The following is a 21,627-nucleotide window of genomic DNA, read 5'->3' on the forward strand; positions in this document are numbered from 1 at the left end:
TGGACTTAATTTGCTTGTGGCTGTGTAGGGATTCTAGGCTAAGCCCTTTTTTCACCCCTCCCCCATGTTTTGCCATTCCTTCTTCCATAAGAAATGAATGGATGTTTGGTCGGTTGCTGCTGGTTTTTCTTACTGAATTTTAGATTTTTGTAAGTCACTTGGAATACAAGTGGATGGATTTTAGAAAATGTGCATGTAAACCTGGGAAAGAGGTGAAATAGGAAGTAGTATTTAAGCCCTGGATTCATCCTTCCAGAAAAGTCTCATTTGTACCATTCTTCTTTGCCACTTGTCAATTTCATTTTCACTGTTTCTCTCTTCTCTAGCCAGCAAAATTCGACAAACAGCAGAGGAACTCGGTAAGAGTTTCACGGGGTGGCTCGCCCTTCAGTCATTGTGGGAGAGACGCACCATGCTTAGGTCTAGAACAGGGGTGTCAAACTCAATTTCATTGAGGGCCGCATCAGCATTGCAGTTGCCCTCAGGGGGCCGGGTGGGTCTGGCCTGGGTGGGTGTGGCCTACTGGGTGGGCGTGGCTAGAGTGTGTATGGCCTACTGGGTGGGCATGGCCAGCTCTACATCGTTCGCATCAAGGGTGCCTATGGGGGCCTGGGCAGGAGTGGGAGAGATCTGAGGGTCTCTGGCAGAAGGAGGGTCTCTGGGCCAGGGCCAAGGCAGTGGAGGCCGTTCCCTCACTGTTTCCAGGATGGCTTCACGGGCCACATGAAACCACTTCGCGGGCCGGATCTGGCCCCCGGGCCTTGTGTTTGACATGTCTGGTCTAGATGAAATGCAGTCTCTCAAAATAGATGTTCCGTGCATGTTCATGATGACACAGGGATTTTTCAACTTGTTGAGTTTCATTAACTCTAGCTTGAGAACACTGAGCATTGATTCACTAAATCTTTTATGAATAAAAGATAAGTCTGTCCTTGGCCTCTTAGAGGAGCTCTAAGGTCCCTACTTGGTGCTTTGGGGTGAGGAGGGATTTCTCCTCCACCACCTCCTATGGCTTTCTAGCTTATCTTTCCCTGAGAAGCTCAAGGTGGCTTCATAGTCCTAAACCCTCCCATAACCAGCTGTGAAATAGGTTGAATTGAAAGAGTGACTCTCTAAAATCATTCATGAGTTTCATGGTTGAGGCTGACTAAAACCCAGGTCTTCTCGCTTCTAACCTAACGGCATCACAGAGGCTCTCAGGGGTTCACATGGAGCTTGGATTCTTCAGATATGCACTTTGCTTTACAGACTCGTGCCAAAAGTCAAAGACATGGATTGAAAGCATTCTCAAGTGCAATGGTACCTCAGTACTCATTATTAATTGGTTCCGGGAAGCATGATGAGTACCAAAAACAATGAGTACCAAGCAAAATTTTCCCATAAGGAATAATGTAGTGAGTCACAAGGCAGCTGCCACTGACAAGTTCTAGCTTGTGGGTTGAGTACCAAACAAACGATGAGTATGGGGACAAAGTTTTCGTGTCAAAATGTGTTGACCACCAAATTTGGAGTTTCAAAGCAGTTGAGTACCAGGTTACCACTGTATATAGTGGACAGAGAAGAAGGAACAAAGGAGAAAACTTCTCCTCTGCATCTGCCTTCCCAACCTGGTACCTTCTTAGATGTGTTGGACGATAATTCCCAACATCCTTAGTTTCGATATGGAGGATGCTTTCTTGATAAAGACATAACATCCCTTCCTCTTTTTCTCTCCTGTTTGCTTCTACTCTTAACATTTGGGTTCATAGAGTGCACTTAACCCAGTTAAAAAGTTGATCTGTTTTACTGATTTGCACAATGCATTAACACACTAAAAATGTACCCAAGATTAAAGCTAAGTATATCATGTCCGACAAAAGACAATCTATCCCAACTGTAGCACAGCTATGCAGGTGGTCCTCAGCGTACAACCACAATTGGGACCAGAATTTCTATTGCTAAGCAACATGGTGCTCATGTAAGTCGTGCCTGATTGGCTGACCTTTTTTGGCACAATTGTTAAGCTAATAACGGCAGTTGTTACATGAGTCACTCAGTTGTTAAGGAGAATCCAGCTTCCCCATTGACTTTGCTTGTCCGAAGCCAACCGGGAAGGTTGCAGATGGCATTTACATGACCCTGGGACATTTCAACTGTCCTAAATACATGCTGGTTGCCAAGCGGTTGAATATTCATCAGGTGACCGTGGGGGTTCTGTGATGTTTCTAACTGTGAGGATCGGTTGTAAGTCAGTGCTCAGTGAATGTTTGTTTGTCGAGGACTGTCTTCGCTTTATTGTGATGCTTGACACTTTGTTTTTCCAGGTGACAGAAAGCTATCCAGAAAAGCTCCAATTTCGTCGGACAACTTCGGTAAGGAAATAATAGCACTATATCTAGGCATGTATATGTCCCTCAATAGGTACATACCCACACACATATACAATCTTTATTGTTCAAACTCTACGTTGTGTCCAACTCTTCATGACCTCATGGACTGTAGCAGACCAGGGCCCCTTGTCCTCCCCTGTCTCCTGGTGTTTGCCCAAATTCATGTTCATTGCATTGATGACAATATCTAACCATCTCATCCTCTGCCGTCTCCTTCTCCTTTTGCCTTCCATCTTTCACAACATCCGAGTCCTTTCCAAGGAGTCCTCTCTTCTCATTTGGTGGACAAAATATTTGAGTTTCAGCTTCAGTAACTCTCCTTCCAAAGAACACTCAGGGCTGATTTCCTTTAGGATCGACCGATTTGATCTCCTTGCAGTCCAAGGGACGCTCAAGAGTCTTCTCCAACCTCACAATTCTAAAGCACCAATCTTTCCATACGATTCAATTCTCACAGCCATACATTATTACTGGGCAAATCATCGCTTTGACTATACGGATCTTATATCCAGTCTATTCTCTGCAAATCTCTTAATGCTGTTTGGCTCCTCTTATGCATGTTTGAAGCGGGGTTTTGAAATTGGATATACTATTGAATAGTGTTTTAGTTGATGTCCAAGGTAGTAAACAACCACACAATCCCCAAAAGATGGCGGAATACTAGGGACATCATTGGCTGAAAAAGAGAAAGCTCATTATCTTGAAAGAGGAGAAGGAGCTAGCAAGAGAGGCACTGGTGTTTGGTAATGAAACATCTGCAAAGTGATGAAACATCTGCGACAACCAAGCTCAAAGAGCACCAAGGACCTGTGAACAGGGCCATCTCCAATGTTTGGTTATAAACACAATTCTTTCTTCCGCACTGAGTACCTGGGGTGGGGAAAGTGTTGACAAAGGGATACTGTAACACAATTACAATGCAACAGGTATTCTTTGACAACTCAAGTTTCCCTACTCACTATTTTCCCCCATCTTTCTCTCTGCTAGCCTGCAGGAATGACTCACCGAGATACCTTGAAGTCAAAGGTGGTAAGATTGTATGAGGGGAATAGTTTTTTTTTTAAAAAAAAATCTGGGGACTCATTTTTCCCCCCTAAGCATTGCAGAACATAGCGGTAACAATAGCACTTAGACTTCTATGCCGCTTCACAGTGCTTTACAGCCCTCTCTAAGCAGTTTAAAGAGGCAGCATATTGTCCCCAACAATCTGGGTCCTCATTTTACCAAGCTTGGAAGGATGGGTGGCTGAGTCAATCTTGAGCTGGTGAGGATCGAACCCCTGGCAGCTTGCAGAATTAGCCTGCAATACTGCATCCTAACCACTGCCCCACCACGGCTTTTATTATCCTCTGACAATAGGAGGAAGTCACCAGACATGGGGCCACCTTTATGGCTGTGTGGAAGGAGGGGTTTGTGGGTGATTTTTGCCCTTTTACAAGTAATCCTTAAAATAATGCATCCATATTCATGGTTAAAACTATTAAATTTCACCAAGGTTAGACACCCCCGATCCCGTACATCCTCCAGGTTAGAACCACCACCTGATTTGTATCTTCTTCTTTGTCTGTCCTTCTTTAGACTGAAAGTCCTATGGATTCTGGCCAACACAATGGAAGATCTACAGATCAAAGCCAGAGATACCCAGACAATCTGGTAAGACATTAGAAGGGTACTGAAGATAGTTGACACTACCTAAAATCCTATTTCCCACTTATGTTGTACTTTTTGATTTCCCCCCGCCAGTCTGGAAGTAGCGAAGACAAGAATCAGTACAGAAAGCATCAGTAAGTAATTTCTTTCCAAATCAGAGTGGCCAAATAATTTATCTTTTGTTTTCTTCTCCCCATCCTCAGCCCCCACCAGCTAGCAAGTAATCCAGAGCAGAAGCCTGAGTGACCCAGGTAAAGCTTTAAAACCTAGCTGGAGAAACCAGCATTTATATCCTTGCAGGGCTGACAATGAGGGATGCTGGGAATTGTAGTATAGCAAAAGTTTGAAGACTCAGAGACCATATGCTCTAGGCCAGAGGTCTTCAAACGTGCCAGAACTCACACACATCATACAACCCGCGTTGCCTACCCTACAAGGTTCCATCCAAAAAAGGTGCCGGAACTCCGTTCTGGGGGTTCTATGACAAAAAAAGCCCTGGGCATAACCATGCTCAGTTTCAAAATCCCCTGTGAATGTGGAAAATAATATTAATACTATAACTAAACAGACTGAAATACAAATACAGTATAGGATGTAGAATATCTTGACCACCTTGTATCTAGTCAAGTATAAGATGGGCCCATTCTGTGATTGAGGATTGCTCAAAAATTGTCTTTAGGTTCTTGAGAAAATTCTTTCCACAAATTGAACAAGAACTTCTAGAAAAGCGGGAAATTCTTTGCCTGTCAGTACCAATGTTGGCATGGTACTGGCAATGTCAATACAAGCTCAGCCTGTATTGTCTATGAACTGGAAACCAACAAATGGAAACTACAAATAGCTTTACTCTGCTATAAAAACTTCAAAGCTTTATACTTGTTGGATACATTGGTGTGTCTCTGTGTGTGCCTGTAGATACAGGCAGTCCTCGTCTTGCAACAGTTTTTAGTGGCCGTTCAAAGTTTCAACGGCACTGAGAAAAGTGTCTCATGACTTATGGCTATTTTCCACACTTACGACTGCTGTAGCACCCCCAGGGTCGCATGATCACAATTCTGATGCTTGGCAACTGATTCATATTTGTGACGGTTGCAGAGTCCCGGGGTCATGTGATCCCCTTTTGCAGACACCTTCTGACAAACCAAGTCAATGGGGAAGCCAGATTCACTTAACAACCGTTTGACTAACTTAACAAGTGCAGCGATTCACTTAACAACTGCTGCAAGAAAAGTTGCAAAATGGGTCAAGGTTCACTTAAGAACTGCATCGCTGAGGAACAGAGGTTTCGGGCTCAACTGTGGTCCTAAGTTGAGGACTCTCTTTATATGTATGCACATTAGCACATCCCTGAAGTTCCTAACAATCAAAATGTCTTTGCATACATGGGTTTTTTCAGATCGCAGTCCTACCAATTGTATTTGTCCATATATGAAGCTGGGTTAATTTTAATCTTGGCTGGCTTTTATGGCTTATGTTAATGTTATGTTAATCTAGCCCTTCCAGTAAAGTTTATGATTCAGTTCCTTGTGCAAAAACCAATAGGCTAAATCAGCTACTAAATTAAGAATACTGTGCAAATGGGGTCGGTTTTCTCTCTTAAAATCATCAAACAATTTAGGGGAGATTCTCAGGTCACATCCTGATTCACTGACGTCAGTTTACATATATGCTATTAAAGGCATCTTTCACTCTTCGTTAATTAGGTGGCACCCGGACCTACTGAAACAAGCTTTAACGACTTTAAAACAGGATTACTCAAAAATGGCTATCCCAATTTAGTCAGAGCTTTCCTGGAGAACTCAAATCATGGCAAATTGATATTAGGAAATATATTTCTGTAGCTATTTAGAAATGGGGTCATCTAGATTATTTCATCAAAGGAAATCTATTAGTCTATGGATCCATTTAAGATTATATAAGCTTCTTGACTAACATAATTTATTTCTTACTACCTACAGTATCCTGGAAAAACTGATGCTTGAGAAGAGATACATCTTTAATGAAGACTTCAATTCATTGTATTATTTCAGTTTTATTTAATTGATTTGCTCTGATTTATCTGACTAACTTGCAAGTTGCCTTAACAGCTAAAGATACATTTATGATAAAAATGGAATAAAACAAATTGAAATTACATAACTTCTAATCTAATATATAATAAGGACAACATAGCAGCAACATACTAAAAACAAAGGATAAACCTAAGTAGGTACTTGTTAAGTTATTAATTAACTTGAAGATTTTTTTTAAAAAAAACCAATAAACAATTTCCAAAGGTATCAAAGACAATATTCAGCCTGGTATTGAAAAAGTGGGGGAAGCAGAAAAGTGACAGCAGTCATGGGAAGCTGTGCTCTCTGGAGACCATGTCTGACAGGGATCTGAGATATCCAGCAGAGGGCAGCAATGTCATTTTAGCCTGTGATGTTTGCCAGGTTATTTACATCACTGTTTCTCAAACTTTGCAACTGTTAAGATGTGTGGTCTACAACACCCAGAATTCCCAGCCAGCTCTTGCACCATCTTTAGGGGCCAGGGAGAGTTATCAAAATTGGCTAATTTCTGGAGGATTGATGCTTGGGACTTTGCAAAACAGCATGCACACACGCACACACACAAGCATCTGCAGCTTGTGCTTAATAAAAGTCAAGATGGCAGCCATGCCTATTTTTTTAATATGTCACATGTGCATTGAAGACCCCCTCCAAGCTCTGCTTCCAAAAGTGGCCATCTTGTTTTGCTTGGCTTGGCACCAATGCCCAGGAAACGTTTCCAATTATGGTATGGAACTGCCGGATGAGGTTTAACAGGGAAAAGTGCTTGCTTGCTCTAGGGAGAGAATTGCATTTCCTCCATGACATAAAATTTCTTTATGTCCTGCCTTTATTATTATTACAAATAACTCAAGGAGGCAAATGTATCCAATATAACTTCCTCCTCTTATTTTCCCCCAACAGCAGCCCTGTGAGGTGGGTTTGGCTAAGAGAGAGTGACTGGCCCAAAGCATCCAGCTGGCTTTTATGGCTAAGGAGGGACTTGAACTCTGGGTCTCCCACTTTCTAGCTTGGTACCTTAGCCACTAGAGCAAACTGGGCCTCTTAATGCTGTTCCATATCATCCAGAGATTTAACACTTCATCCACATCTCTACCCTTATAATAGCTTGATGAAGTCATGGAATGGATAGTCCTAATAAGGACTACAGGAGACCCAGGAAAGCACCCAAAGGGAATTACACCAGTTCACGGAGAAAATAATTGGGCTTAGGAGCTATGATGTGGTCTGTAACATCTCTAGATTTCTGGCTTGTCTTAGACTAGGTTTACACATTTGCACTAAGACATAATATGGTTTGTTTAATGCCAGCATAGGATTTTATATGAAGCCAGATGCTGAGGTTTGCAAACTACGATTTCTGTAATAGTTGTGCAAGCCCAAATATGAATTACTCAAGATAAGAGTAAAACTATTAAAACCTAACTGGGTCAGAGTTTAACACTTTTGCCGAAAAACCCTTTAGCAGCAGAAGGAAGAAACACTGATGAATCTATGCCAGGAGTGTCAAAATCGCAGTGTCCAGACGTATCACAACTTTTTTTCCATTGCCAGCAATGGGGCGGGTGTGGTTTCGCTATGATGCATCTGGCCCGTGGGCCGGCAGTTTGACACTCCTGATCTATGCTGTTCCTAAGCAGATTCTCTTCCGATGCTCAATATGGCCGTGTGGGTGAGCCCATCCCAAGATTGATTTGTATCTTGTGAATGTTCTTGGCAGCTATTCCATGCAACTGAAGCAATTTTTTTAAAAAAAATTATTGGTGGTTTTATCCTAATTTTAATAGCCCAGTCATATATATGAGGTGGCTGGCCATATATATTAGATAAATTTCAACCTTCTATGTCAGTCCTCGTCCCATTGCAAAGAGGCCCCTCTTTTCAAGTGCTTGCAATAAGTAGATTTTGGTGGCACATTTGTTCTGACAAAACTATTCAGACAATACACGTAATAGTGAAAGCAGTGGCATTAGCACATCCCAAAGGTGCTCTTCCCCCAAAAGGCAACAGGACTTTCTTGGTTTTTCCTTTAAAAACATTTTGGTTCTTATTGAAGAAACTTCTTCAGTTCAGCTTCTTCTGAGAACTGAAGCAGCTTCTTGGATGAGAACCAAAATGTTTTCAAAGGAAAAAACCAAGAAAGTCTTGTTGGCTTTTGAAAAAAGCACCTTTGGGAGAACCATGATCTGGTATCTGAAAGTCTCCATAGACATTTGGCATTAGCACAGTCTACTTTTTAAACGTTGGAGTGTCTTTTGTCTTAAATCTGTGTGGTCCTTAAGAATTGAAAATAACTTGACAGCACATCATCCATCCATCCGTTTTAACTTACCCTGTTCTCTAAATCAGGGGTCCTCAACCTTGGCAACTTAAAGACTCGTGGACCTCAACTCCCAGAATTCCTCAGCCAGCAGCTGGCTGAGGAATTCTGGGAGTTGAGGCCCACAAGCCTTTTAAGTTGCCAAGGTTGAGGACCCCTGCTCTAAATGGGTTAATAAAGTAACCAAGATGAATACGTTGTATGAACACAGCCAAATGTTCAGCTTAGGGAACTGTCCCCTCGGGCTCCATTGAATACACGCTACAGGGTACAGCAAATAATAGCAGCCTATAAGAAGAGACTGGACAGCCATTTGCCTGAAATGGTATAGGGTTTCCTGCCTGAGCAGGGGGTTGGACTAGCTGACCTCCAAGGTCCCTTCCAACTTTATATTATTATTATTATTATTATTATTATTATTATTATTATTATTATTATTATTATTATTATTAAGGGGGGAAGGGCAGCAATTCAACTGGGTCCCCAGACAAAAGCATGATTTGGCGTTGGGCTGAAACCCACCGTACCCCAAAACAGAAAACCGAACGGCAATAAGTGCATTCACACGAGGCTGAGTTGTTTCTAACCCACATTAAGTTAGATTTCTGCATTTTAGCGCGCTGCCTGAATGCATCCAAGAATGGCTCCACGCCGGCTCCTTCTTTGTTCCAAGATCACAGGATAACAAGAGGCTCAGCTGGCCCCGTTCACAAGACACGACGAACCCAGTCCACGGTGTCTGGCAGCCGGAGCCGCCCAACGCCATCTCCGGTGTCGGGTCACCGGCCGGAGGACCTGCCAAAGCCAGGCTCCTCCGCTTCCCCGGGCGTTGCTTTAAGCCACAGAGCAGAAAGAGCGTGCGAGGAGGGCCATCCCAGGGTCAGTATTTGCCTGGCTCCGCCCACGCTCCCCGACGGGCGGGGGGCAAGGCAGGCGGAGGCCCATTGGAGCCTCGTGCAGCGCCGGGGCCACGCCGCGCTTCCCCTTTAAGAGCCGAACCTCCGGTCTTACTCCTCGCGGTACAAAATGTATCAAATCCGGTGGGCGGGGACGCGCTGGTGTTGCGCGGGCCAATGAGAGCGCGGCCTTTTCCGCGGGAGATCCGAATTTCGCGGCACGTAGTTTGGCGCTTAAAAAAAAAAAAAGCGAGTGAAGGAGGAACGGAAAGAGAAAGGGCTGGGCAGCCATCGGGTCTTTTCTTGTCCCAATCCAGATCCATCCTTGGCCCCGGCAGCTTTGGCCGAGCCCGGGAAACTTGCAGCAGCCCAGCCGGGAGTCCGAAGGAGCATTGCAAGTTGGAAGGAGTCCGTGAAAGGCGCTAGCAGGGCCCCCGTCGGGTTCAGGGCCCGGGCTGGTGCTTGATCCCTGCCCGGTTGGTGCTTCCGAAGCCTTGCTGGCCTGCCAGCTAGACGTTAGGAGCGGAGATCGGAGGGCAGGGGCGAATCCTCCCGCCGCCCACCCGACCCCGTCCTCGGGCCTTTTGCAAAAAAAAAAAAAAAAAAGAGGCCCCCCGGAGCCTTTTTGTTTTCAATCCGACGCTGCGTTTTCTCTGCCGCCGCCGCCGCCACATAAGCTTTTTTGCAGGAGAGGCGCGGGTGGCGGGCATGAGCTTGGCCGAGTTGCAACTTTGCAGCCGAACTCCCGGGAAAGTCCCTTCTGGAAAAGCCAGGCGCAAATCTTGGGGTGCTTTTTGTTTTGGGGTGCCCGGGCCCAACCGGCGTGGTTAGAGAGAAGAGGCGGTGGGGCTGGCTGGCTGGGGGAAGGCAGAGGAACTAGCCAGGGACCCCGATGGCTGACTCTTTCAAGGAAAAAAGAGCCTTTGGCCAGCCGCGTGGATGAAGAGACCCGGACTGTGTGAACGAAGCCTCCCACGCTACGTTGCAACCTCGCTTCGTTTTCGTTGGGACTTTTTTTTCCCCCACCCCTCTCTCCTTTTTTCTTCTTCTTTCTGCTCCCCCTTCTGTATCCTAGGGGGCCGATCCTGGGTAGTTCCCCCCCACCCCCCATGGCAGTTTTAAATGGCTAGGAGGACTTTTCCCATTGTACCTCTCCCGGTCGGTCCCGACACGCGTTGCTGGAGTTCCAAGATCTTCCTGGTTGCGCCTGGCCTCTCGGAGGAAGGCCATGCTGAGACTCCCCAAAGCTGGGCCTTCCGCCCCCGGCCGAGGGGCGCCTTCCCTCGTCCCCCACCAGTCACAAAAGAAAAGCATGTCTGTCGACAGCTCCGCGGAGCTGGTGGTCGCCGACCTCGCCAGCCCTCCGATGCGGGCTCTCCCCGCAGCCTATTTCGCTCAGGTGTACCCCCAAACTGCGGTGGTCGCTCCGTTACCTCGAGGCGGTTGCCTTTATGCCACCCCTCATGGACCTGAGATCAAAAGCATGCCATCGTCCTCCACGGGAAAATTGCCGGTAATTTCTCTTTTTTTTCCTGCCCTCTGTTTGATAACTGTCACTAATTTTTTGTTCCTTTGGGGGTGGGGATTGAGTTTGGGGGAGTCCGTGGGAAACTGTTATGCCAACCTGGCCAGATCCAGAAACAGGGCCTGGGTTCGCGCAAGCCCTGTTTGCCATGGTGTAGTTTATTTGATTTGGGGTGATTGCCTGGGGTCACCCCATCCAATTTGGGGGATGCTCCCAAATCACCAATAAGTCATGGCTTGGCATACCGCTTCAACCCAATCAACCATAAGGTTGACCCAGTCTACTGAGCTGGCTTGTTTCACGGCACAAAGCTTTGCTGGAGCCCAACTATAAAAGCTTGTAAAAGCCTCCTTTAGGGTTTAGCTTTCGGGGTGAATTCAGCCTGGTTTAAGATGTTGGATGAAGACCCCCTCTTGTGTCCTTCTGCAGTTCAGGGCCTTATCAAAACGGTTTTAAAGTCGAGACCACCTTGTAGAAATCTGAGTTGGGGCATTCATTCATCCTTTGTGGGTTTATGCTGGTGGGGAGGAGGCGAGAGAAGAGGGAGATAGGGAAGCATTCAGTGCAAATACTCAAAAAGATGTATTTGCTTCTCCTTTTTGTTGTACAAATTAGAGGAATTTGTAATTCTGCCATACACACACACACACATATACACACACACACACATATATATATATAATATATATATATATATATGTGTGTGTGTGTATGTGTGTATGTGTATATATACACACACACACACACATATATATACATACACACACACACACATATATACACATATATACATACACACACATATATATACATACATACATATATACATACATATATACATACATACTTACATATATACATACATACCAGGGAAGAAAGGTTATTTCTAAATACAAAGAAGAAGAATATTAAGCCGACAGTGCCATTCACAGGCATGCTAGCTGGGGAATTCTGGGAGCTGAAGTCCACAAGTCATAAAAGGGCCAAGTTTGAAGACCCCTGGTCTAAGGAAAGGAAAATGAAAGACAAAAAACAGACTGTTCAGATTGTCTAGTTTGCCAAACATCTAAGCTTGGTTTCTCTCCCATTTATTAAAGACTTGAGGTTGCTAATACCCTAAAATAATTGGGCAAGTGGTAAGGGCTGCCTGCTCTTAAACTCAATTGTCTGGATTTGCCCAGCGATAAAGAACAGGTCACCCTGACATTCTACTGTATTTTAGAATGAGGTTACATTTGGACATCAGAAGAACAGCAACATGGAATACAGTTCACCTAGTGCTGCAAAAGGTGTTAGTGTTAAGCTGACCAGAACAGATGCTGGAGAAGGCCAAGGTCTTGGTGGATCCTCTTCTGATTTTCTGGATTGGCCAGTCAGAGGTTCTAAGAAAGCTTACATGTAAGATACAATGACGGTTGCTTTCTAAAGAATTTCCAACTTATTTTCAAGACCGTAGTACTGCTAATTGTCAAGGTCTAAAAGCCATAAGATCTCTGGATGCATTATCCTAGAAAATGGATGGGGAAACTTATTTAAAGTAGGGATAAAGGATATCATACATCAGTGGTTCTCAACCTGTGGTCTCCAGACCTCTGGGGAAGGGGCACAATGTCATCGCAGGGGGTTTGTGAAGGCTTGAATAAATGTTATGGGTTAAATCTTGGAGGCCTGTAGCCATGTTCTTTGGCCACAAAAAGTATTTAAAGGGGCGGGGGGGGGGTCCGTGGTGAAGAAAAAGTTGAGAACCACTGCCATACATGGTTCTTCATATGTGGTTGTATTTCAGCTTCCCTCATATTTGACTATTAACCAGGCTGGCTTGGGATTGTAGAGCTTTGAGTCCAATCATAGCTGGCAAGACACCCCATTTCTCACAGTTCCTTTGAGAGTAAATACTCTATCTTAGAAATGTAGCGTGGGTTTCTACCTAAGTGGTTGATCTGAAAGACACCAAGGGACTTGACCAATACAAAGCTGTGGTTCCTGGAGCAGAAGGACAGGTGGCCTTCTTGGAAGCAAGCAGTTTAATCCACTCTAGAGTTACATATTGTATCAAGCAACTATGCTGTTGCCTTGATTTTGACTTGTACATGCATAGGGTAAAAAGGTAAAGGTTCCCCCGCACATGCGTGCTAGTCGTTTCCAACTCTAGGGGCCGGTGCTCATCTCCGTTTCAAAGCCAAAGAGCCAGCGCTTGTCCGAGGACGTCTCCGTGGTCATGTGGCCGGCATGACTAGACACTAAAGACACACGGAACGGTGTTACCTTCCCACCGTAGTGGTCCCTATTTTTCTACTTGCTTTTTTACGTGCTTTCGAACTGCTAGGTTGGCAGAAGCTGGGACGAGTAACAGGCACTCACTCTGCTACGCGGCACTCGGGATTCAACCTGCCAAACTGCTGACCTTCTGATCGACAAGCTCAGCATCCTATCCCACTGAGCCACCGCGTCCCTTATGCATAGCCTACTGTGATTTATTCAAGAACTTTATTCATCAACATTTGAAAGCCATCTAGACTCATGATTCTTGTAATTCATGATACTTGACATAGTGTGTGACCCCTGCGACAAATTGAGTTCATTGTGTTAAGCAAAAAAAACATAGTTTGCAAACCATTGTGACGGAATTTACAGAACTCGGTTATGCAGTGGTACCTTGATATTCAATTGCTTTGAAACTCAACGCATTTCGACATGCAAAGTTTGTTCCAGTACTCAAAGTAAAAACTAGAACTTGTCAATGTCAACCTGCCTTATGACTCACTACATTATTCCTTACGGGAAAAATTTGGTACTCATCATGTTTGGTACTCACGCCTCTTGGAATGAATCAACAATGGGTACCAAGGTACCACTGAACTAGGCTAAGCCAAATGCAATTAAGCTCCATATCTTAAGATGTGTGAACCAGGCACAGAGCTATTGTGTTGGCTGCCTGAACAGAAGTGAGGTCTTTCTGCATGGGGACTTCAAACTTATTGGAGCATTCCCTTTATTGGCTATCGGGGTAGCATCATCAGCATAGCAGAGGTTATACCTGCTTCTTCTCCTTCCGACCTAGCCTCCTTCAGTATGTATTGAGCATGTGGGTTGAACAAATAAAGAGAAGAGCGTACAGCCTTGGCTTATCCTTGCCAACCTTCACCGTGTTTTGTCTGGATTTTAACTTCTCATCCTGAGTATAGAGGTTTTGCACAAGGACAAGGACATGTCCTGGCATTCCCATTTTCTAAGGATATTGCAGGGTTTAACATGGTCACCCAGTCAGAAGCTTTCTACAGCCAGTGATGCACCCATTCACTTCTTTCGGGTATCCTTTGGCTTCCCAGGGTGCATCAAAAATGTCTCTTCTTCCTGGGCCTTTTCTAAAACCAATTTAAAACTCTAGTATTTTCCTTTCCGAGTAAGGTTCTAATTGGCATTCGGGCCTAAGCATTATTTTACGAGCACATGGAATTAAGGATCCCGTATGATCATTTGCACATTGTATTGAGAGACTTTTTCTGTCCTGTTAAGTCTTGTCCCTTCAGATTTGCCGGTATAGTTTGGTTAGAGCCAGGGGTCTTCAAACGTGGCCCTTTTATGACTTGTGGACTTCAACTCCCAGAATTCCTCAGCCAGGCACGCTGGTTGAGGAATTCTGGGAGTTGAAGTCCACAAGTCATAAAAGGGCCACGTTTGAAGACCGCTGGGTTAGAGCCTTTATTGATCCTTCCGTCTGCTGTATTTCTGTAGATGTTCCATCAGGTGCTGTAGCCTTTCAGTCTGGTGACTGCCAGAATGTTTCTCTAACTTCATCTTCTAACAATAGAGGTTCTTAGAAGATAGCGAATATCTTCTAAAGCAGAGGTCCCCAACCTTGGCAACTTTTTTTCCATTTTTTTTTAAATCAGTTCTGTCCGCTGGCATCCTTTAGCATACCAGGTTGGAACCTCTTTTTTCAATTGAAAAAATGGTTTTTTTTTAAAGACCTTTCTTGTTTTTTACTGCCTGTTCTTTATTAAATTCCTTCCTAAAACTTTGCGTTTTCTCTTCTTTTTTCGTTGTTCTGTATCTGTTTCCATCTTCACTGCCTCTACAGATATTGTTGTAGTACTGTTTTTTGTCTTACAACACTTTTCTGAAATTATCAAAAGAACTTCAGTTCTTCCTAAGAACTTTGCTTTGTTTTTTTCTTGACTTGAAAATGTCCACCATCTGTTCCGACATCCAGTTGTTTGTTTTTTTTTAAATTCCATTTATATCCCGCCCTTCTCCGAAGACTCAGGGCGACTTACAAGCTTAGCAGTAGCCTTCATTCTATGTATATGCCTGCTTATTAGGGCTTTCACACACACCCCAAGCGGCATTATTACAAAGTCAGCTTAATTGCCCCCAACAATCTGGGTCCTCATTTTACCTACCTCGGAAGGATGGAAGGCTGAGTCAACCTTGAGCCTGGTTTTCTTCAGTTTTTTGGCCTTTGGAAGAATCCTTTCACATTTGTCCTTAATAACGTCTTTGATTTCATTCTACAGCTCCTTTGGCTCCTTATCGGTGAAATTTAGGATTTCAGAGAGATCCCTGGTATTCTTAAAAATGGCTGAAGATCTTATGGTGGGAACTGCTGTTTGTTCTACCACTTGAGCTTGGAACTTGCTTGTGATCTATTCCATCTGTTCCCTCACACAGCTATAACTGAGCTCTCTTATTTCCTGAGACCGATACTATAGTTTATTTCTATGCGCTCTGTTTACGTCCATGTAAATAAGAGCCAGTTTGATTGCTAATTGTTGGATGGACTAAAACAGATAAGTTGTTCTCCTGTTTCATTTCTGTTTCCCAAAATATAGTGCCAACTAGGTTTTCTTCCTTACGATTCCAGCCTTGGCATTCCAGTTTGCAATCGCAAACAACACGTCCTGCTTGCATGTTCTGTTGATTTGTGATTGAACCTGACCATAAAAATGTCTCCTGAACTTGACCATAAAACTTGACTGTGAAACTTTCTCTTTTGCATCAGGGTTTAGAACATTATCTTGGAGAAATGTCACATTAAAGGATTGTCTGTGAAGTTTGATATTTGATCATTAACTGCATGATATCCAAATAGCCTGTTCGCTGTACCTTCTTGACTATGAAAAAGTGCAGTTCCTTCTTTGTTTTCCATGTCTCGAGCATGATCTTCTGATTGGGTCCAATGTCAGCCCATTTCAAATCACTGATGCCTGAGGTGTTAAATGAGCAGCTAGTTTATTTTGTATTTCGCTGTGTGGGTGCTTCTTTCACTGTTTAATGAAAAGAAGGACTAAAGGTGACATGATGGCAGTGTTCCGATAACTCAGGGGCTGCCACAAAGAAGAGGGAGTCAAGCTATTCTCCAAAGCACCCGAAGGAAGAACAAGAAGCGATATATGGAAACTAATCAAGGAGAAAAGCAACCTAGAATTAAGTAGAAATTTTCCAACAGAATAATCAATGGAACAATTTGCTTCAAAAAGTTGTGGGTGCTCCAACACTGGAGGTTTTTAAGAAGAGACTGGACAACCATTTGTCTGAAATGACATAGAGTCTCCTGCTTGAGCAGGGGGCTGGACTAGAAGATCTCTAAGGTCCCTTCCAACTCTGTTACTTTGTTCTGTTATACACGCCATGTTCCCACTGTACAGGTAGTCCTCTACTTACAACAGTTTGCTTAGTGACCATTTGAAGTTATAATAGCACTGGAAAAAGTGACTTATGACCTTTTTTCACACTTAGGACCATCACAGCATCCCCATGGTCACGTGATCAAAATTCAGACAGGAGCTGACTCACATTTATGACCACTGCAGTGTCCAGGGGTCACGTGATCCTCTTTTGCGACCTTCTGACTAGCAAAGTCAATGGGAAAGCCAGATTCACTAAAGCGTGTTTCTAAATTAACTGCGGCGATTCACGTAACAACTCTGGGCAAAAAAGGTCGTACAATGGGGCAAAATTCAATTCACAAATGTCTGACTCAAATTTTGGGCTCAATTGTGATTGTAAGTCGAGGACTACCTGTCATTCTGCTTTTGCGGCTTCATATTTTCTTTTCCTGTGTGGAAATTTAATCTCATTGTATTATAAATACCGTTAGTTCTCCCCTTTAGTAGCATGTTTTAACCCTTGGCTCATTTATGACTTGTGGACTTCAACTCCTAGAATTCCTCAGCCAGGCATGCTGGCCAAGGAATTCTGGGCGTTGAAGTCCACAAGTCATAAAAGGGCCAGGTTTGAAGACCCCTGTTTTAACCTGTCCATCTTTTTGTTATAATACTGATATATTCTCATTTTCTTTTTCATTGTTCATGTTATTGTTTATTTTATTTCTGTTGCATTTACACTTTTCATTTCTTCCTTTTTACTGTTGTAAGGTGCCTAGAGCAGGGCTTCTCAACCTTGGCAACTTTAAGACTTGTGGACTTCAACTCCCAGAATTGCTCAGCCAGCCAGGAAAGAGCATATTGAAATTCTATAAACTAGATATGTGAACATCCAAGAGACTTTAGAACAGGAGTCTCCAACCTTGGCAACTTTAAGACTTGTGGACTTCAACTCCTGGAATTCTGGGAGTTGAAGTCCACAAGTCTTAAAGTTGCCAAGGTTGAGGACCCTTGGCCTAGAGTATCCTCATGATGAGATAGGTGGCAGATAAATTTAATAATAAATAAATGATGTGGGGCATTTAATTTGAGAAGTTGATTGTCTGGAACTCGATGGTCCAATCACTTCATCTTGTTTGTCCATGTGTTTTTCTTGGTAAAATGCAGGAGTACTTCATTCATTCAGTGTAATGTAAAACGATCCTTTTGCCATAGTCATGTAATCATCTGCCTCTAGCTTGCTTCTATATTGTTCTTGTCCAATATACAGGTAATCCTTGACTTAAGAACAATTCGTTTAGTGACCATTCAAAGTTGCCACGGCACAGAAAAAGGTGACTTATAACTGTTCTTCATACTTAAGACCCACGGTCAGTGGTAGATGATGATCAGGGGTCTTCAAACTTGGCCCTTTTATGACTAGTGGACTTCAACGCCCAGAATTCCTCAGCCAGGCATGCTGGCTGAGGAATTCTGGGAGTTGAAGTCCACAAGTCATAAAAGAGCCAAGTTCCCCACCCCTTGTATAATAGATGCTTCATCCCTGATACAGATGTTGGCCAGGGATGCAGGGAAAGGCAATTCAATACATCAAAAAGGCCCCAGGTTGCGAAAAGTCAATATTACAGATGATGTGGAGTTTAGGGCAGGGGTCTTCAAACTTGGCCCTTTTACAACTTGTGGACTTCAACTCCCAGAATTCCTTAGCCAGGCATGCTGGCTGAGGAATTCTGGGAGCTGAAGTCCACAAGTCATAAAAAGGCCAAGTTTGAAGACCCCTGGTTTGGGGGTCTGACTTTGTAAAGGTAATCCTCAACTTACAGCAGTTCATATAGTGACTGTTCTGAGTTATGACGGTGGTGGGAAAAAAATGACTTGGGGGCATTTTTCACACTTAGGACCATTGCAGCATCCCCATGGCTACATGTTCAAAATTCAGATGCTTGGCACCTGACTCGTATTTAGGACGGTTGCAGCGTCCCGTGGTCATGTGATCTCCTTTTGCAACCCTCTGACAAGCAAAGTCAACGGGGAAGCCGGATTCACTTAACAACCGTGTTAGTAACTTAACAACTGCAGTGATTCAGTTAACGACTGTGGCAGGAAAGATGGTAAAATGGGGCAAAGCTCACTTAACAAATGTCTCACTCAGCAACAGAAGTTTTGGGCTCAGTTGTGGTCGTAAGTTGAGGACTGCCTCTACAGGAATGTTTCTGATGGAGTATCTCTAAAGAAAAAGGGACGCGATGGTTCAGTGGGTTAGGACGCTGAGCTTGTCGATCAGAAGGTCGGCAGTTTGGCGGGTCGAATCCCAAGCGCCGCGTAACAGAGTGAGCGCCCGTTACTCGTCCCAGCTTCTGCCAACCTAGCAGTTCGAAAGCACGTAAAAAATGCAAGTAGAAAAATAGGGACCACTACGGTGGGAAGGTAACAGCGTTCCGTGCGCCTTTGGCGTCTAGTCATGCCGCCCACGTGACCACGGAGACGTCCTCGGACAAGCGCTGACTCTTCGGCTTTGAAACGGAGATGAGCACCGGCCCCTAGAGTCGGAAACGACTAGCACGCATGTGCGGGGGAACCTTTACCTTTTTATCTCTAAAGAAGTTCTGCAACTGTCAGAGGCAGCCTCTGTGGAACCTCTGAGTGCTTTTTGTCCAGTGGGCTTAATTGGCAGGGAAGCCTGGATCTCCCTTCCCACCAGTCTTTCCCTCCCCCCTCCTGGACACCCTCCCATCTCCTGCTGAAGCTTCAGGCCTCCCCTTTGCAGAATCAGTTCTCAGCTTCTGCTTCTTTCCTCATGGACGTTTGATGCCTCCCAACAGGTGTGAACTTTCAGTTAGATGCCCTCCTGTTAGTGTAGACATAACTCTCACTTTTCCTCTCTTTTCTGGTTTTTGAAATTCCTGGTTGACTAACCAGCTCTGTGTGGATCTAATGTGGATTGCATGCCATTTTTGCCCAACTGGTCAGATTTTCTCTCTGGTCACGACTATTTCTCTCTGCTTTTTCTTTCTTTTGATGGGTTAGTTAGTGCCTTAAATTGCCCTTTGAGAAGTTTCCCAGTTCAACAAGGTAATGAAACTGAGATTATCACCCACAGCTTCATGCCCTCAGACTTTGGAGCTATAATCTGGAAACACTTAGCAGGTCAACAAACAACTTGAATTCTGTCACTGGGTTCGCACAATCACAGGCAATTTTAATGTAGTTTGCTTGTGGCTTGTTTGCGTGAATCCAGCCAACCATTTTGGTTTCTGGGTATAGTTTATAGCTGCTGTTTTTCAACATGGGGGCCTCTGGATATGCCAGGAACTGCAGTTCACGTGGCTATGTTAATTTGGAGTTATGGAAATTGTAGTTCCAATATATTAGAGGAAAATTAGGGAAAGCTGGCTTATAACGAATAGTTTGGGAAAAGTTGACCTTTTAATGCTCAAGTGCTATCTGAATGATGTATCTCAGTCTCTCATGCATGCCCCCTACACACCTATAGATTTAGACATCTAACTATTCTCCCATTATCTCAACCAAAAGCACTGTTTGGGCTAAGTCCATCACTCTTTTTGCATTTGGGAAACTCCCCTGTTAAGGAGGGTAAGCTCATTCCTTGCGTGTTCCACAATGGCTTGCATTGGTTAGTATATTAAAGAAAATGTCTTTTTTGGTAGGGGTCATGAATGAGCCTTTCCTCATGAATATATTTTTTGCCTGAAGCAGAAATCCACATATCAATTGTTAAGGCTTCTGAGAGTTTAGCATTGCCCCTAACATTTCCAAATGCTTCTGTGCTAGAGCTAGAAATACCATTTTTTTAGACACACAAAAAAGAGGGAAGTATTAAGAAAGCAGTCTATGCTATGAAGCCAAATGCTGCATCAATTATTACCATTTGTGCTTTTGGGGCACCCACAGAACTGCAGAAGGTCAGTGTGTGTTTGACGCAGTTTGATGAGATGTGACGCTCGTAAAGCTTCTCTGGCATTTCCCCAGGGCTGGTGTCAATAGATGTGACAGCCAGGGGATTCTGGGAATTGGTCCATGCATGTGGAAGATGCTCAGGTTAAGATGGAGTAGAAGGATTGTTCTATTCCTAAGCATATCAAAGCAATGGAACTGTTCACTCTCCTCTGTCCTATTCCTTATTGACTGGGCTGGTGTGCAAATGCAAAATTGCTCAGTTACTCTTTATTCACTAGAACAGGGATAGGCAACCTTGGCTCTTTTATGACTTGTGGACTTCAACTCCCAGAATTCCTGAGTCAGCATGGCTGGTTCAGGAAATCTGGGTATTGAAGTCCACAAGTCATAAAAGAGCCAAGGTTGCCTACCTCTGCACTAGAACAAGGGTCTTCAAACCTGGCCCTTTTATGACTTGTGGACTTCAACTCCCAGAATTCCTCAGCCAGCCATGCTGACTCAGGAATTCTGGGAGTTGAAGTCCACAAGTCATAAAAGGGCCAAGTTTGAAGACCCCTGCACTAGAACATATTCAAGAAAAGGGAGACGCTAAATGGTTTATGGATGCATTTTGCATTTTGTCTCCACTTCTTTTCATTCTGGGCTGTACTTGGATGTCCTGACTCACAGGCACTGGCCGTATACAATTCTTGCAGGAAACTGGTCAGTATTTGACATGCAAGTCACTTCACTTGACTTGCAAAAAAGAGTTGGTGGCAGGATGGATGTGGTTTGGAGGATGGCATACACAGCCTTACGGATACTGTTTTTTTGTCTCTTTTCTTTGAAGTGACGAGCTGGCTGTTTGTCACTCATTACCCAAGCTGTGTGTTTTGCATATGTGCAGGATGAGTGTGCAAGCACAGCTTAGATAAATGGCACAACATCATGGTCCCCTGGGGGAGTCCCGTCTTAAGAAGAACGCTTCTATTTCACCGTTGCAGAGGAACTGGGAAAACACAAGGCTCCGTTGATCTGCCAGCGTTCAGGTGGCAGAATGCAACATCTGCTCTCAGCTGCAGTTGTTTTTCAAATATCTCACAGGAGACACGCCTCCAGTGTGGGCATCAGGCCTTTTATTTCTTCTCCCTCCTTCCTTAAGACAGCCGCCCTTAACCTTTTGGGCACTAGGGACTGGTTCCTTGGAGAGAGGCTTTTCTCTGGACCAGAGGGGGTGTGGTTTCATGTGCTGTCTGCATCTCGAGGATGGGGCTTTGCTTGCGTGGACCAGTTGTGGGCATGCCACACAC

At 44.2% G+C, this 21,627-nt stretch overlaps 2 protein-coding genes across 2 annotated transcripts in view; both read left to right on the plus strand.

Moving 5' to 3' along the window:
- Positions 1-9,755, plus strand: part of CATSPER4 (cation channel sperm associated 4) — a gene marked incomplete at both ends in the record, with an annotated part of 28,296 nt that extends 18,541 nt beyond the window's left edge. The window contains 7 exons of the mRNA XM_081334371.1: positions 327-359; positions 2,304-2,351; positions 3,948-4,022; positions 4,113-4,153; positions 4,699-4,785; positions 9,010-9,272; positions 9,607-9,755. Coding sequence (XP_081190497.1) covers positions 327-359; positions 2,304-2,351; positions 3,948-4,022; positions 4,113-4,153; positions 4,699-4,785; positions 9,010-9,272; positions 9,607-9,755 — 696 coding nt within the window. The remainder of the gene's footprint in view (positions 1-326; positions 360-2,303; positions 2,352-3,947; positions 4,023-4,112; positions 4,154-4,698; positions 4,786-9,009; positions 9,273-9,606) is intronic.
- Positions 9,756-10,517: 762 nt separating this feature from the next.
- The window catches only part of E2F2 (E2F transcription factor 2), a gene marked incomplete at its 5' end in the record, with an annotated part of 41,123 nt that continues 30,013 nt past the window's right edge, over positions 10,518-21,627 (plus strand). Inside the window, one exon of the mRNA XM_081334405.1 lies at positions 10,518-10,802. Within this exon, the coding sequence (XP_081190531.1) occupies positions 10,518-10,802 (285 nt within the window). The remainder of the gene's footprint in view (positions 10,803-21,627) is intronic.

This window comes from Vipera berus (assembly GCF_964194415.1).
Source record: "Vipera berus genome assembly, chromosome: 9".
In the NCBI taxonomy this organism is placed as follows: domain Eukaryota; kingdom Metazoa; phylum Chordata; class Lepidosauria; order Squamata; family Viperidae; genus Vipera; species Vipera berus.